Source organism: Phalacrocorax aristotelis, chromosome W (genome assembly GCF_949628215.1).
Source record: "Phalacrocorax aristotelis chromosome W, bGulAri2.1, whole genome shotgun sequence".
NCBI lineage: Eukaryota > Metazoa > Chordata > Aves > Suliformes > Phalacrocoracidae > Phalacrocorax > Phalacrocorax aristotelis.
This window is the reverse complement of record NC_134310.1, coordinates 12,493,957-12,509,857: the sequence shown is the minus strand read 5'-3', so window position 1 is coordinate 12,509,857 and position 15,901 is coordinate 12,493,957. Positions and strand designations below refer to the sequence as shown.

General features: G+C 44.1%; 1 protein-coding gene and 1 long non-coding RNA gene across 4 annotated transcripts in view; one reads left to right on the top strand and one right to left on the bottom strand.

The window, feature by feature from the left end:
* Positions 1-15,901, bottom strand: part of LOC142049261 (ras GTPase-activating protein 1-like) — a 132,659-nt gene that overhangs the window by 94,334 nt on the left and 22,424 nt on the right. For both annotated transcript variants that reach the window (XM_075076768.1, XM_075076769.1), the window contains exons 2-4: positions 7,154-7,303; positions 1,115-1,250; positions 84-154 (exon numbers count right to left, since the gene is read on the bottom strand). In XM_075076768.1, the coding sequence (XP_074932869.1) occupies positions 84-154; positions 1,115-1,250; positions 7,154-7,303 (357 nt within the window). The remainder of the gene's footprint in view (positions 1-83; positions 155-1,114; positions 1,251-7,153; positions 7,304-15,901) is intronic.
* The window catches only part of LOC142049262 (uncharacterized), a 363,337-nt gene that overhangs the window by 329,487 nt on the left and 17,949 nt on the right, over positions 1-15,901 (top strand). The window lies entirely within an intron of this gene.

The window sequence follows — 15,901 nt, the reverse complement described above, 5'->3', positions numbered from 1 at the left end:
ATAGCGAACATATACTGACATCATTAGGATTTATAAATACTCCAAGAATTTCACAATTGCTTCTAGCTATTATTAAAACATACCTTATTTCATCAGTTTCTGGCACTTTGGTGTAAGGTAGAATTGCTCGAACTCTCCTTCTATCCTCCACAGGCTACAATTGAAGAGTGCAAAGATATTAATTTTCCCTTTCATTCTAGTGTAGACTTCCTCTCGCCACCATTATGCTATTCTGAGACAAGAGGCTGGTAATAGTCATTTGTATTCATTTGCTAGTTTTAATTTTTCAAAGGGTTAAAAATAGTAAGAGCTGGAAATGCTTAATTCCTAAAGTTATCTACAAAAGCTCTAATTTTGTTTCTAGCCTTATAACATTATCAGTCACATTATCTCAAATTATCAATAATGTAATTCCCATGAAAGAGTACTTTAGAACTTTCTTCCACTTAATGGAAATTTATGAAAGTTTAACATTCAGAAATGGGGGGGGGATGTCACAGTCTGGCAGGTGTTTCAGGTGGGGGCTGTTTTGTTTGGGTTGTGGTTTTTGGTTTTTTAGTTTTTTTTTTGTTTGTTTATTTGGCGTTGGTTTGTTTGGGGTTTTGTTTGTTTGTTTGTTTTAATTACTGATATTGTCTTAAGGATAGTCACTTGAAAGAAGCCCAGCTTTCAGGAACTTTGGTTATTCCCAGGATGCATATTTTGAAATCTTTTCTACGAAATAGTAATATTAATTTTTAAATACTTTATTAAGTCAGTGTAAAACCCTAGAGGCTAACTACATTACAGTGGTGCTCTGTCTTAGCCAAGAACCACACATTTTCTTGTTTATCTCAGTTTACATACAATGTTATTACTACATTTGGAGATAGCTATATATCAGGTATTGCAGTTATCTCATTACAAATTTCCATTAAAAACCAATTTTTTATCATTACTTTCTATCAGTAAGAACATGTTTATATATTCCTTACACTTCACCATATGCTGAGACGGCTCTAGAACTAGGAGAAACTGTCTACAATTCTTTTTTCATAGAAAACTATGAATACTGAATGCAAGATTAATTATATTAATATTTAAGTAAATGACATTTTAAAATTTTACTACTTGCCTCTGGAGGTGCTACTGGAAAGAACAGTTTTTCCCCCTTCAGCAAACAAGACACATGACTGTAGTAACCAATTAGGTCCGAGAGTGAAGCAAAGCGACGTCCACCAATGTAATAGTCTCCACACATGGCAATAATCCTGTTAATAAAGAAAAGGATGCTTGACAGAAAAAAAAATCTTTCACTACAAACCATTGTGGTGGTTTTTTGTTGGCTTTGTGATTCTTTTATTTTTTTAAAAGGAAGTTAGGATAACACTGAGTTTTTAAAGCAGGCTGTTTACATTCAACAAAATGCAATATTACAAACTCACTCTCTCTCATATATCATATAATCATAGAATGGTTTGGGTTGGAAGGGACCTTTAGAGGTCATCTAGTCCAACCGTCCTGCAGTGAAGCAGGGACATCTTCAACTAGATCAGGTTGCTCAGAGCACCGTCCAACCTGACCCTGAATGTCTCTAGGGATTGGGGCTCCACGATCTCTCTGGGCAACCTGTTCCAGTGTTTCACCACCCTCATAGTAAAAAATTTCTTCCTTATATCCAGTCTAAATCTACCCTCCTTTAGTTTAAAACCATTACCCCTTGTCCTGTCACAATAGACCTTGCTAAAGAGATTGTCCCCATCCTTCCTATAGTCCCCCTTTAAGTACTGAAAGGCCACAATAAGGTCTCCCCACAGCCTTCTCTTCTCCAGGCTGAACAACCCCAACTCTCTCAGCCTGTCCTCGTAGGAGAGGTGCTCCAGCCCTCGGATCATTTTTGTGGCCCTAAATATATATATATACACACACACACACCCCTCCTTAACTAATTAATATCTCGTCATCAATTACTGATAAACATCATGACATGAAAATATTTGAAGATTGTAAAGGAGATGTAGATTTAAAAAAAAAAAGTAAGCAGATTTGCTAGAACTAAATTAAACACAAAAATGTAATTAACAGCATCCTGGACAAATTACATACTACATTAGTAGAGGTAACAGCATTAATACTTCCATCATGCAGGACATAAAGCTTATATGATAAGCCTTTATAAATTTGGCAAAGTATCAATATCTTTTGGTAACAAATAACAACACTTAATTATAAAGTGCAGAATACTGAAATACCTTCAAAAATTACTCACTTCTCTAGTTAGTCTAGTATCCATGCTAAAAAATAAGACATAACTTTGTAATAACGTACTCAATGTAAAAGCCTACTTAAATTGAAAAGTGCTTAAAAAAACATTCTAATAGTTTAACACAAAAAGAAAATTCTTATAAAATTGCTCATCTTACTTGCTAACTTATATAGTTGGGGTGTGGGGATGTGTGTGTTTGTTCTGGGGTTGGGGTTTGTTTGTTTTTTTTTTGTGGGGGTGTGTGTGCATATTTTAGTACCCATATTTGTGAACACACTTGTCATGCCAAAAAAATTGAAAATACCATGCCTGTTTATATTACTATGCAATACAAATTCTAAAAAGAGTCAGAAATAATTCACTTAGGTAAGAGGTAACTGTTTTTAAAACTTTTGTATTAGACAAGAGCCTATCATATAAGGATAAAAAGTACATCAGTTGAAACAATATTTTTGACCAGACAATCTAAAGAAACAATCAGTTATTTAAACTGATGGCATCAAGAGGACCTGAATTTTTCCAGCAACACAGAAGTTGGACAGCAGTCCTGAGTAATAACACTTCTTTAAAAATGTAAAATTCTGTCTGGAAAAGCAACTTGGAGAAGGGAGAAAATGCTGACAGAGGGATTGAACTATTCCTTTAGTTATCCATCGTGGGGGTGGGGTGAACAAGATATTTGATCTACTTAAAGACTATAATTTTGGTAAAAATTGTGAAATCAGCAGTTTTATGAAGCCTGCGGAATGCTACTATTATGTAGTAAATGGGAAAAACATCATACTTTCCACCAGAACTCGTTGCAGAGTGTCAAAACAACAACTTTTAGGATCATAGAATCATTTAGGTTGGAAAAGACCTCTAAGATCATCAAGTCCAACTGTTCACCTAACACTGCCAAATTCAACATTAAACCATGTCCCTAAGCACCACACCTACATATCTTTTAAATACCTTCAGGGATGGTGACCCCACCACCTGTCTGGGCAGCCTGTTCCAATGCCTGACCACTCTTTCAGTAAAGAAATTTTTCCTAACATCCAATCTAAAACTCCCCTGATGCAACTTGAGGCCATTTCCTCTCGTCCTATCGCTAGTAACTTGGGCAGAGTTCAACACCCACCTCGCTACAACCTCCTTTCAGGTAGTTGCAGACAGTGATAAGGTCTCCCCTCAGCCTCTTCTCCAGGCTAAACAACCCCAGCTCCCTCAGCCACTCCTCAGAAGACTTGTTCTCCAGACCCTTCACCAGCTTCTTTGGACACGCTCCAGCACCTCGATGTCCTCCTTGTACTGAGGGGCCCAAAACTGAACACAGCATTCATGGTGGGGCCTCACCAGTGCTGAGTACAGGGGCACGATCACTTCCCTACTCCTGCTGGCCACACTATTCCTGATACAAGCCAGGATGCTGTTGGCCGCCTTGGCCACCTGAGCACATTGCTGGCTCATATTCAGCTGGCTGTCGACCAACACCCCCAGGTCCTTTTCTACCAGGCAGCTTTCCAGCCACTCTTCCCCAAGCCTGTAGTGTTGCATGGGGTTGTTGCGACCAAAGTGAAGGACCTGGCACTTGGCCTTGTTGAAATTCATACAATTGACCTTGGCCCATCGAACCAGCCTGTCCAGGTCCCTCTGCAGAGCCTTCCTACCCTTGAGCAGCTCAACACTCCCACCCAACTTGGTGTCATCTCCAAACTTACTGAGGGTGCACTCGATCCCCTCATCCAGATAACTGATAAAGATATCAAACAAGACTGGCCCCAAAACTGAGGCCTGGGGAACACCGCTTGTGACTGACTGCCAACTGGATTTAAGTCCATTCACCACAACTCTCTGGGCTAGGCCATTCAGCCAGTTTTTTACTCAGCGAAGGCTATGCCCATCCAAGCCATGAGCAGCCAGTTTCTCCAGGAGAATGTTGTGGGAAACAATGTCAAAGGCTTTACTGAAGTCCAGGTATACAACATCCACAGCTTTTCTCTCATCCACCAGGTGGGTCATCTTGTCATAGGAGGAGATCAGGGTTAGTCAAGCAGGACCTGCCTTTCATAAACACATGCTGACTGGGCTTGGTCACCTGGTTGTCCTGTATGTGCTGTGTGATAGCACTCAAGATGACCTCCTCCATAATCTTCCCCAACACCAAGGTCAGACTGACAGGCCTGTAGTTCCCCGGATCCTCCTTCCAGCCCTTCTTATAGATACATGTCACATTTGCTAACTTCCAGTCAACTGAGAGCTCCCTGGCTAGTCAGGACTGCTGATAAAGGAATGAAAGTGGCTTGGTGAGCACTTCTGCCAAAGGAAGTCTTATGATATACCTTCACAAACTAAAGCCTATGAATATATAACATCATTGATCAGTGAAGATAAAAATATGCTATAAAATACAACAACCTGAGAGAAACTATTAGTCAGTTAATCAAACCTCACTTAAAGAAAAAACTTTACATCTAACATCATGTTACCTCTCCAGTTTGCAGAAGACAAATTATCTTAAAGATATTTCAAAACAAATTACAGTACATGTTCCAGCATGTTCTCACTGGAACAGGCTGCCCAGAGAGGCTGCGGAGTCTCCTTCCCTGGAGACATTCAAAACCTGCCTGGATGCAGTCCTGTGCCCCCTGCTTTAGGTGTACCTGCTCAGGCAGGAGGGGTGGACAAGACGATCTCCAGAGGTCCCTTCCAACCCCTACCATTCTGTAATTCTATGAAAGGTTAAACATGTCTGACTCTACTTAGTTTTCTACTTAGCATTTGACTTCTTTACAAAGCTCATTAACAATTCAAAAGCAATAGGGAAAAACAAATTTAACTGCTTAGAAACTCAGATGAGTATCTTATTTATCTGTACTTGGTTTCTTACACTGTTATTCTATTTTTCTTTAACAGCTCAGTATTCTGATACATTCTTGCTTTAAAAATATGTCTTCTCAGGTCAGTTGTTTAAACTATATTATTTCTTCCAAACAGGAGTGTAAAACGTATACTAAGATGAATCTTTAGAGATGAAATTTGAAGTTTTTAAGCATATAACACTGCAAGGGGAGTCAGCAAATAACATAACTTTAAGAATCTAGACTAGGTCTCTTGGCATATTTTCTACCAGATTCCTTATGAAATCCATGGTAAAATTATTCAGAGATTAGGCTTCTAAATGAAATTTAGTGTTTCACATTTTATTATTAAATCAAGCTCAAATGAAACCTTTCTTCAGAACACACGGGACTAGTAAATACAAAGACTTCTGTAATCACAGAAAATTCTGAAGGACAAGATGAAAAGATAAAGATTTTCTTTCCCGATATTTTATATCATTCAGCAACTCACCAAAAGACCATACTACTTCAGCCAAAAAGAATTTAGTTTTGATGGACTCATACACTATCTGTCAATCATATGCTGCATGAACATATGCACATATCCAACTTGGCGGGGGGGAGGGATTTGGAGAACTTTGACCTAAAATATTGGTATTTTAGTCAAACAGAAATATGTAAGGAAAGTTTAATCTGAAAAAAATTATCACTTTTAGAAAAGAAAATATCAGTGAGATTGTTGAGCAATGGAAATTTTACCCATTTTTGAAAGGGTGCAATTAGCAAAGAAGCAGCTTTGATGAAAGTGACACTTCCAGTCTGTGGGACCCAGTGGACACATCCCTATAATTTGGCTGAAGTAACTTCAAGACTGCCATTCTGGAGGCCCTTCTAATAACAAAAACATATATACTCTGCAGTCAACAAATTAAACCAAAAGCATATCTGTTCTATGAAAAACAGTATCAGCAAACAAATTAGTTTCCTTTGAATAGTTATCTCTTCACATATTTAATGGATCCAAGAAGGAAAGATTCTTTAAGATTTGAAAAGATTATAAGGATCCCTTTCTTAGAAAATCTTTAATGGTTTCCCATTTTCTGAGATGCCAGAAACAATTTTTATGGTGGACATGAACTAACATTCAACACCTGATATTGACTACAATAAGCAGAAGTTATTAAAAATAAGACTCTTAAAAACAACACTTAAAAAGCAAGTATTAACATAATTTAATTTTCTACTACTGCTATATAGTAACCAGTTCCCAAACAAGAATCAGTATACCTGAGAAGCATGAATTGTTAGCTCAGACAGCATGATGCAAACATGAGCATGCTATTTTTATTTGCTTTGCAAGTAAATTTGCTTTCTGTTTATTTCTTGTTATCTAGATAGCTGACAAATGTTTTTTCTACTGCTGAAGATGCACTTGATATCCTATTTTGTGAAGATGAGCATTACACTGCAGCACTGCTGACTAACATTCAAGTGCTTCCCAGAACATCTCATTTACACTAAATGAGAATAAATTAATGTATATAACTTGCTAATGGTAAAATAACCCTGGTTACAATTTTGGATAAAGGGCTATTTGTATTTAGAACAACTAATTCTAACATACTGAAAGCTGATTCCAGCAAATCCTCATATTATTAAATATATAACCTCCTTGTTTCTCCTTGTTACTTCTTTCTTATAAAGAAAACACCCAGATTTGCTATGACTTTGACATTCAAGTATGTCCTGTGAGCTGCAATAACTGAGGAATAGACTCAAAATAATCTCCTCAGTTTACTAATAAGAAGCCTGCATGTTACTGTAAATTTAGCCACAACAGCTTTAGACAAGCGTGTCTATTCTGATGTTGTTGGTTTCCTCACATTTTCATTCTTTAGCCTGTAAAGGAATTTTTAAGTAGCATGGTTTAAAACAATTAAACCCTAGTAAAGAGCTATACCATACATGGATAAAAAGTAAAAAATATTCAATTTATAATACAGTTGTTTTCTATACTGTACTAAGTTCTAAAACCACAAATAAACAGGTTATAGTGTTTTAAAAGAAGACATTTAATTCGCACCTAAAATGATTGACATTTGTTTTACTAAGGAATGAAAGTACAAATGAACCCGGTCTCCGATCACTCTCTCGAATAAGGTAACTTCCAGGTTTTCCCGCTTGCCGAAGACGTTCTTCTGCAATTGCTCTGTCGAGTTTTCCATGATACCACCTAAAAAAACAATGTAACAATGGGTGTCCTCAGCATTTAAGGCTACTGTTTATTTTCAGAGAACAGATCTGTGAAACTAGTGAAAGTTCTCAGTTAAAATTGATGCAATTCCAAACCTTTGTTTCAAATAAAGTTATCAGATATTTACATGTGCAATCTCTCTCAAATTACTTATTTCCAATACACAGAATTTTTAGAACTTCACAGGTTCAGATAACCTGTTTCCCCAAATAACTCAAACTGGAGGAAAGCACTCAACCATCCAATAGGGACAAAGGCTCTCTATAACTAGCTTTTACTTTCCTCCCAAATTTGCTCATTTTCAGTAAATAAGCAGAACCAGAGGTAACTGATCAGACTCACACTGCTCTATTTTAAGCCTACTCAGGCTTCAGTTCAGGCTATAACCTGTTTCTCAAACAAACACAGATCACAGTATTAAAGCCTGCACCTAAACAAAATGACAGCAGTCACCAGACCATATTTCAGCCAAAAAAAGTCTTCCCCAAACCTGTAACCAGGGTGATGGAATTAACCAACCAGGGATGTTGCTATACTCCTTGTACAGCCCTATCCAACTGGACATGAAGCCTGGGGACATGGAGTATACAAATCAGTGTATTCATTGATCTGTATTTTAGTCCCTAGGTAATCATTAATGCAAACGAAACAATAGAAAATGTGTTTCTGTCAGAAGAGGATGACAAAATGTGGTTTCGTGTAGCGGACTGAGAAAACTGGCCAGGACTGCCAGAATTAAGAACCAAGTAGGTAAAAGGTAATTCCGGCAGGGGGAGATCATGACCACCGATTCATGAACCACCTACCCAAGTAATACCCCCTACTCAAAAGAGAACAATTGGAAAGGACAACTGAGCCTGTGCAATAATTTACATGTGAAGCGAGTGAGTTTGTGCCAATCACCAAAGAGAATAATATTGAATATGTATGGATAAGATTAATATGTATATTTTTGGTCTATATAAATCACATGGGAAAGGTGTGTAAGGTATGCACGTTAGGAGGAGCGATCCCCCGTGCATCCAGCGCCGTGAATAAAGAATGCCTGCCTTTTAACACTACATTGGTGTTACCAGGTTTATCCCCGATTTCTGTGACAAACCCAGCATACAGCCTATTAAAAGCAAATACAGATGCACAGCAACTCACAGACTGCAAAATATGACAAAAGAACACTTCAGTTTAAGGCAGAGGTTAGACTCATCATTGCAACATTCCTTACCCTTATCTCAATTTTCTTTTATTTACAAAACACTAGTCAGACCTGTTTCTACCCCAAACAATCAAATGGGGGTGGGGAGACGAAACAGCAGTAGAGGGAGCAATTGAAACAAAGCCAAGTGTTGCCAAGCATTGTTCTCAAAACCTCTTAAGAAGGAAAACTTTTATACAGCTACTGTTTTATACTATTTAACTTATCAACTATTTCAGACCATTCACCTATTGATTCTACCAGTTCACACGTCTTACGAGACTTGCAAAAAAAGCATTTTTGAAGAGATATGAAAGTGATCTTTTGGCTTAACATACACAAGAAAAAAAATTTAAAAGTGCAATGTTGTAGGGGAATAGACAGGGATCGGTGACTGGAAGATCACGGGATGTGACAGAAAGATAGACTCCTCCCCATAGGAGTGGCAGGAACAGGAAGCGCAAGAGCTATATAAGCGTGTGACGCAGTTAAATAAACGGACATTTTGTATCCATCATATTGATGTCTGTGCATCACTGTCCCCAGGGTGGGTAGAGCCCTGTGTCCCGGAGATATGCGGCCCAAGATAAGTTCTCCCGTAGAAGCGTACAGCAACAAGTGGTGACCCCGACGTGATCGGCGGGGCGGCATGGCAAGTTCGCCTGGGGGAAAAGATAGCTTGGGGCACGCAGGGGCGGGACGGGGAGCCGCAGGACGGCAGGCGCGCCATGGAATCAGTCGTAAAGGTACTGAAGGGATTGGGGAAGGAATATGGAACTTCGATTTCGAAGGCGCCTACCTCAAAGGCCATCCAATGGATGATTACGCAGGGGCTCATACGGAGCCCCGCAGACATATTTAATAAAGATAATTGGGTGAGAATTAAAGAGGAGTTAGCCGAAAGGGCTATGATGGGAAAACCCCAGTACATACAGCTCTGGGGAAAGATACATCGGTTACTATTGAAAGCTCGGGATGATCAGGAGGCGGGGCGGCAGGCGCAGCTGTGCCTGCACGGTGCTACAGTCAACAGTAGCCCGGAAATAGACCCAGGATGGGCAGTGGGGACACAGGCAGGGGCAAGCATCGCGGGGGATGGGGAAGAAGCGGGGAGTTCGGACGGAGTAGCCCGGCCAACTACTCAGTCAGAGGCTCCCAAAGAGGTGGATCGGGAAGCGGCGGTGTTCCCTGTTGAGCCAGCAGGACCTTTGGAATGCCCCCCTGCATACCCCTGGGACGACTTGGCACAGGCGCGGGTACTTGCGCGCGGGGAGGGGGACGTGGCGGCGGGCGCAGCGGGAGTGACGGAGCGGAAGGAGAAAGATAAGCAGCGCCACCACCCTCTGCCCGACCCTCGAGACGGGCTCCCGGGGCAACCCTTGAGATGGGAGTCAGGCGAGGAGGAGGATTGGGGTGCCTGGAGGGAAGGACAGGGTGGGTATAGAACAACCTCGAGTAGCAGCGAATCAGAAGTTGGGGGAGAAACCGATGTCCACATGTGGGAAGAGGGGGCAGATTGCCTGCAGCGCCCAAAAAAGAGGCATAAGGCAGCAGGGACTCGGAGGACCAATCAGAAGGAGGGAGGAGAGGGACCGCCAAAAGGGGAGGTCCGGAGCGCTGCAGCTCCGGAGGGGTCCGCGGAGGACGTGCTGCGGCAGCTGCAGCAGGCTATGCGCGCACTAGGGGAAGTAACTCGGCGGCAGACAGGACTCTTAACGAAGGGGGCGCCCCAGCGACAGTCAGTCGAGTTACCTAACTGGCGGCTGATAGCCAGAGATTGTAGCCTCGATGGAGTAAGGATAGAGATGCCCAGGATATTCCCTGTCCGGATAGCTCCTGGAGGAGGGGCAGGGAGCTGCAAGCAGTAACGGAGAGTTCCCGTAGAGCGTATAGCGAAGTGGGCACGTATCAAAAAAAAAAAAAAAAAAAGCGGAACCTTGGCAAAAGATACAGCAAAGACTAGAAGAGCCATTTACAACGTTTTGTGACAGGTTGCAGAAGGCTATTATAGAATCAGAATTGCCGCCGGCGGCCAAGGATGCAGTCCTTATGGATTGCCTCCAAAATCAAGCAAATCCGCAGACACAAGATGATGTCCTCCACACCCTGGCGGCAGGGGCATCATTGGGTCAAACCATCAGGCATGTCTTGCGCCAGGAGGCGTTGAATCAGCATGGCGGTGTGGGAGCGCACATCTGCCAGAACCCTGACTGTGGAAGTGAAGAAAGGGTGATGGTGCAAGCGGCCGGGGTGGGGCCGAGATGTCATTTGTGTGGACGGCTAGGGCACTTTAAAGCTGGGTGCCCGCTAGGGGAAAGGGGAGGATGTAATGGAGGAGGAGCGCACCCAGTAGGGAGGTGCTGGGTGTGTGGGAAGTTGGGACACCTGGCAAGAGATTGTCCAGCCACAAAGCCGGGAAACGGCCAAAGGAGGGCGAAGCGAGGGGGATTCACGCCTCCTGTGAGTCAAAGGGCCCCCATCATGGTGCCAGTGCCAGGAGCTTGGCCCACCGTAGCAGGCCAAGGGGGAGTGAACCTTCAGGCAGGGGAGCAGAACCAGCAAGATTTGCAGGTTACAGCCCCTGCGTGGCCTTGGTCATAGGCTGTGACGAGAGGCCCATGGCGGTGGTGATGATTACCCCGCAAGAGCCGAGTTGCCCGGCACGGATATGCCTGGGAATGTTAGTGGATACCGGGGCAGATGTCACAGTGATGCCACTCAAATGGTGGCCACCAACTTGGCCCCTCGCCATGGGAAAACGTATCATAGGGGTGGGAGGAGAACAACAAACGAGGACTAGTACTTGCCCTGTGAAACTCGAAGTCATGGACGAGGAGGCAGGGAAGCTCCTCACGGCCGTTATAACAATACTAGTAGCAGATGGGGTAGCAAGCCCCTTGCTGGGGTGAGACGCCCTTGCCCAGATGGGGATCGGGTTGAAAAATTTAGCATAAGGGCCACTGCCTCAGAGGGGCTTCATCAGCACAAATTAGTGTGGAAAACCGAACAGCCCGTCTGGGTGGAGCAGTGGCCCCTGACAACAGAGAAAACAGGCTGTAAGAGCTATAGTAAAACGAGAGCACGAAGCAGGGCACCTAGAGCCCTCGATGGGCCCATGGAACACCCCTATATTTGCTATAAAAAAGAAAGATAAAAACCAATGGAGGATGCTGCATGACCTTAGAGCAGTAAATCAGCAAATGGAGGACATGGGGCCTCTCCAACCCGGCCTACCAGATCTGAGTGCTGTCCCGAAACGATGGCGAGTCATTGTTTTAGATATCAAAGACTGCTTCTTCAGCATTCCGCTACATCCAGATGATAGAAAGAGATTTGCCTTTACTCTGCCCGCGGTGAACCGCACAGAACCAGGTAGTAGATGGCAGTGGACAGTACTTCCGCAGGGGATGAAAAATTCTCCAGCGATCTGCCAGAGGTATGTGGCTTCTGCATTGCAGCAACAGTATCAGGAGAGAATCTACATGATCCGCTACATGGATGACGTCCTCATAGCTGCGCCCACCGAGGCGTTATGTGAACAAGTCTTTTCAGACACCCAAAGGGGCCTTGCGGGACAGGGCCTCAAGGTAGCTGAGGCAAAGGTACAGCGAGGACCAGTGTGTGGATTTCTGGGTGCTAGATTACAAGGGTATTGCATACAAGCTCAGCCTATTAAACTTACACCTAAGGTTAAAAATTTACACGATGTACAGAAGCTGGTAGGAGCACTGCAGTGGTTGCGGACGTTCATGCGCGCCACTGGTGAGGAGATGCAACCTTTCTATGCGTTGCTGAAAGGGACCGACCCATGGGAGGCCAGGAGTTTAGACCCTGAGGCAGTCCAGCAGTTGCAGATGATAGAACGTCGAATGCAAAAGGAAGGAGTATGGCGGTGGGACCCTCAGGAGGAATTAATCGCAGGTTGGATTCTGACCGTCGGTGGAGGATTAGGATTGCTATATCAAATATGGGCGGGGGAAGAAAAAACACTGCAATGGGTATATCAGAAGGTTCCCAAGGATGCATTCTCCACAAAAGTCAAGGTAGCCGGGGGAATGATTTGGCATCTGCGACGGGAAAGCAAGGGAATCTTTGGGAAGGAGCCAGATAAGCTGACAGTGCTGTGGAATGGGGAGAAATGGCAGAAGGTGGTAGAGAGTGAAGAGGATATACAATTGGCGGTATACTCGTACCCAGGGAAAATCGTCACAGGCACGGTACAGAGGTGGGCCGAGACAGCCAAAGTGGTGGATTTAAGTGTGGATAGTAGAGTTTTGGATACCCCTCACCCAGGACCAACATATTTCACAGACGCTTCCTCGAAGACGAACAGAGCGGCGGTAGTGTGGAAACAAGAGAATAGTTGGATGTGCCAGATGTATGAGGAGCAGGGTAAAAGTGTGCAGTGGCTAGAAGCGAAAGCGCTAGAGATGGCCCTGCGAAAGGATATAGATCGGCATATAAATGTGTGCACAGACTCCTTATACGTGTATAAATTAGTCACGTCCATGAAACAAGAGGGTGTACCACACACGGAAATTGCCTTGATGCTAGAGGTTGCTTTATCGCAGCGAGGAGCAACTGTGACAGTAATTCACATTCGCAGTCATCAGACGGGGCCTGGACCACTGATTGAGGGGAATCGCATGGCTGATGAGGCAGCCGCGGGAGCCTGGACGTTGACGGAGGCGAAGAAGCTGCATGAACAACTGCACCTGGGTGCTAAAGCCTTGGCAAAGGAGTGTGGCATCTCAATAAGAGCAGCAAGAGAAGTAGCAGCCACCTGTCCTTACTGTCAGCACTCGCCATTGTGGGAGGCAGGAGTCAACCCTCGAGGACTGGAAGCAAATGCTATCTGGCAGACTGACTTTACTGAATGTCCACAGTTGGCCCCCGGACGGCACCTGGCAATTACAATTGATACATATAGTGGAGTCATCATGGTTACTCAACACCGGAAGCAGACCGCAACGCACTTGACTGCGCATTGGACCACGGTGATGGCGTGGCTTGGAAAGCCCACCGAGATAAAAACAGACAATGGACCATGCTTTCGGGCTCGAAGTACCGAATAACGGTGTAAAGCTTGGAATATTGTATTAAAACACGGCATTGCTTACAATAGCACGGGGCAGGCAATAGTTGAACGCGCTCATCGCACCTTGAAAGCAAAAATAATACAGCTTGGGGAGGGGGAGGGGTATAAGGGAGCTATACCCGTAGCAGCTCAGCAAACTATTTTAATGCGTGCACTATATTCGCTTAATCATTTTATACGCGGGCAGGAGCAAGTTACAGCAGTGGAGAAGCACTTTGGCAAAGCTCAAGCAGGCGAGCGCTATCCGCAGGTACGAGTAAGGTTCCCAGGCAGTGAGCAATGGGAGAGAGGATGGAAACTGAGATGCCTGGGGAGGGGCTACGCCGCGGTTGAGAATGAAGGGCTGTGCTGGTTTTGGCTGAGAAGGGGTTAATTCTCCTCACTGTGGGGGTCGGCTACCTTTCCAGCTTCCCGCGCTCTGCCGCGTAGCGTGGCAGGGGGGGCTGGGAGGGGCAGGGCCATGGTGGGGGCGGCTGACCCCGACTGGCCAATGGCAGGTTCATTCCATACCATGTGACACCATGGCCAATATATTGAGCGGGGGCAGTGGCAGCGCGGGGGCGGCGCGGCGTCGGGTCGGCGGGCGGTGAGCGGCTGCGGCGCGTGCGGTTTGTTTCGGCGGTTCGTTCCCCCTCTCCCCTCCCTTCCCCCCTCCCCCGGGGCTTTGCGCCTCTCGTTGTTCTCCTTTACATTGCATTTCTATTGCTGTTTCTTTTAATTTTAATTTTTAAACTGTTCTTATCCCAACCCACGAGCGTTACCCTTCTGATTCTCTCCCCCATCTACCGGTGGGGGAGTGAGCGAGCGACTGTGTGGGGCTGAGCTGCCGCTAAACCACAACAAGGGCGCATAGAATGGGTGCCTGCAAAGTGTGTGAAAGCAGAACTGTGCAAGGATGTACAATGAATAATCCCTTTCTGAGTTGTCTCTTTGCAGGGTCTGCTGACTGGGATCCTCATGCTAGCCGTACCATTGGGAAAAGAAATGAGCTCCTTGACAAGATCGCAAGCAATACTGCAACGAGAGCGACACTGGGAAAGGGCGGCAAAAGAGAGATATTGACTGCGATTGGATAGTAATAATTGGGGGGATCTTGTTGTGCGTAGTAACCATGGTTACTTGTGGGCTGCCATTGTTATGCTGTGTTATAAGACAAATCAGAGAGCGCCTGCAATAGTTACATGAATATAGACCTGACCGCAATATGTATCCGCTTACGCAAGTAGCTTTGTAGAACTTTTAGTAGCATGGGGAGGGGGAGATGTAGGGGAATAGACAGGGATCGGCGACCGGAAGATCACGGGATGTGACGGAAAGATAGACTCCTCCCCATAGGAGTGGCAGGAACAGGAAGCGCAAGAGCTATATAAGCATGTGACGCAGTTAAATAAACGGACATTTTGTATCCATCATATTGATGTCTGTGCATCACTGTCCCCAGGGTGGGTAGAGCCCTGTGTCCCAGAGATATGCGGCCCAAGATAAGTTCTCCCATACAAGTGTACAGCAACACAATGTTTAAAAAAAAATTTAAAAAGAGAACAGCTTTGCTGTTGATAAAAATCTCGCGAGAAACCTTTTTTCCCCTATGAAATGAAAGTTGGCTATGAGAACTTCTGTCAGAATGGAAGTCAAATAGATGATACAGATACAGGTCACATATACCAGCAGAAGCAGTACCAGTGTAGATATTGTTTACATTGGCAAAGCTGCAGTCTTGTTAGTATAGCTCTCCTTTGCTTCTCTGTAACCAGGGTGATGAAGTTAAGCAAACATGGATGCTGCTATACCATCCAACTGAACATTAAGTCTGGGGACAATCAATATATTCATTAATCTGTATTTTAGTCATTAGTTAATCCTTAATGTAACAGATAATGTGTTTCTGTCAGAACCCCTCTCCTTTCAGACTCAAAGCCTAATTTTTAGATCCTAAACCCCTCACTCCTAGTGCTTAGGGTCCAAACCTCTGTTTTAAGGATTAAATTAAAGCCTCACTTTTCTGTAGCAATGATTCAGGGTATAAATGGTTGGGAGTTACTAATACAATCTAGTGTAGCTCAACTAAGGCTGGGACCCGGAGCCAAAACTTAACTAAGATAAGGAGGTAGCCTAAACAAGAACAGCCTGCACGGTGACTAAACCTTGTTGCTTTAGGGGAGTCAGAGTACCTAAACAAAGTCACGATGACATTTGGCCTTAAGAAAAGCAGACATACAGAGCCATAAAGATAAGGAACTGCAGAGCAGACACTAAATCAAGAACAGACCACCCCTCAAGGGCAGTA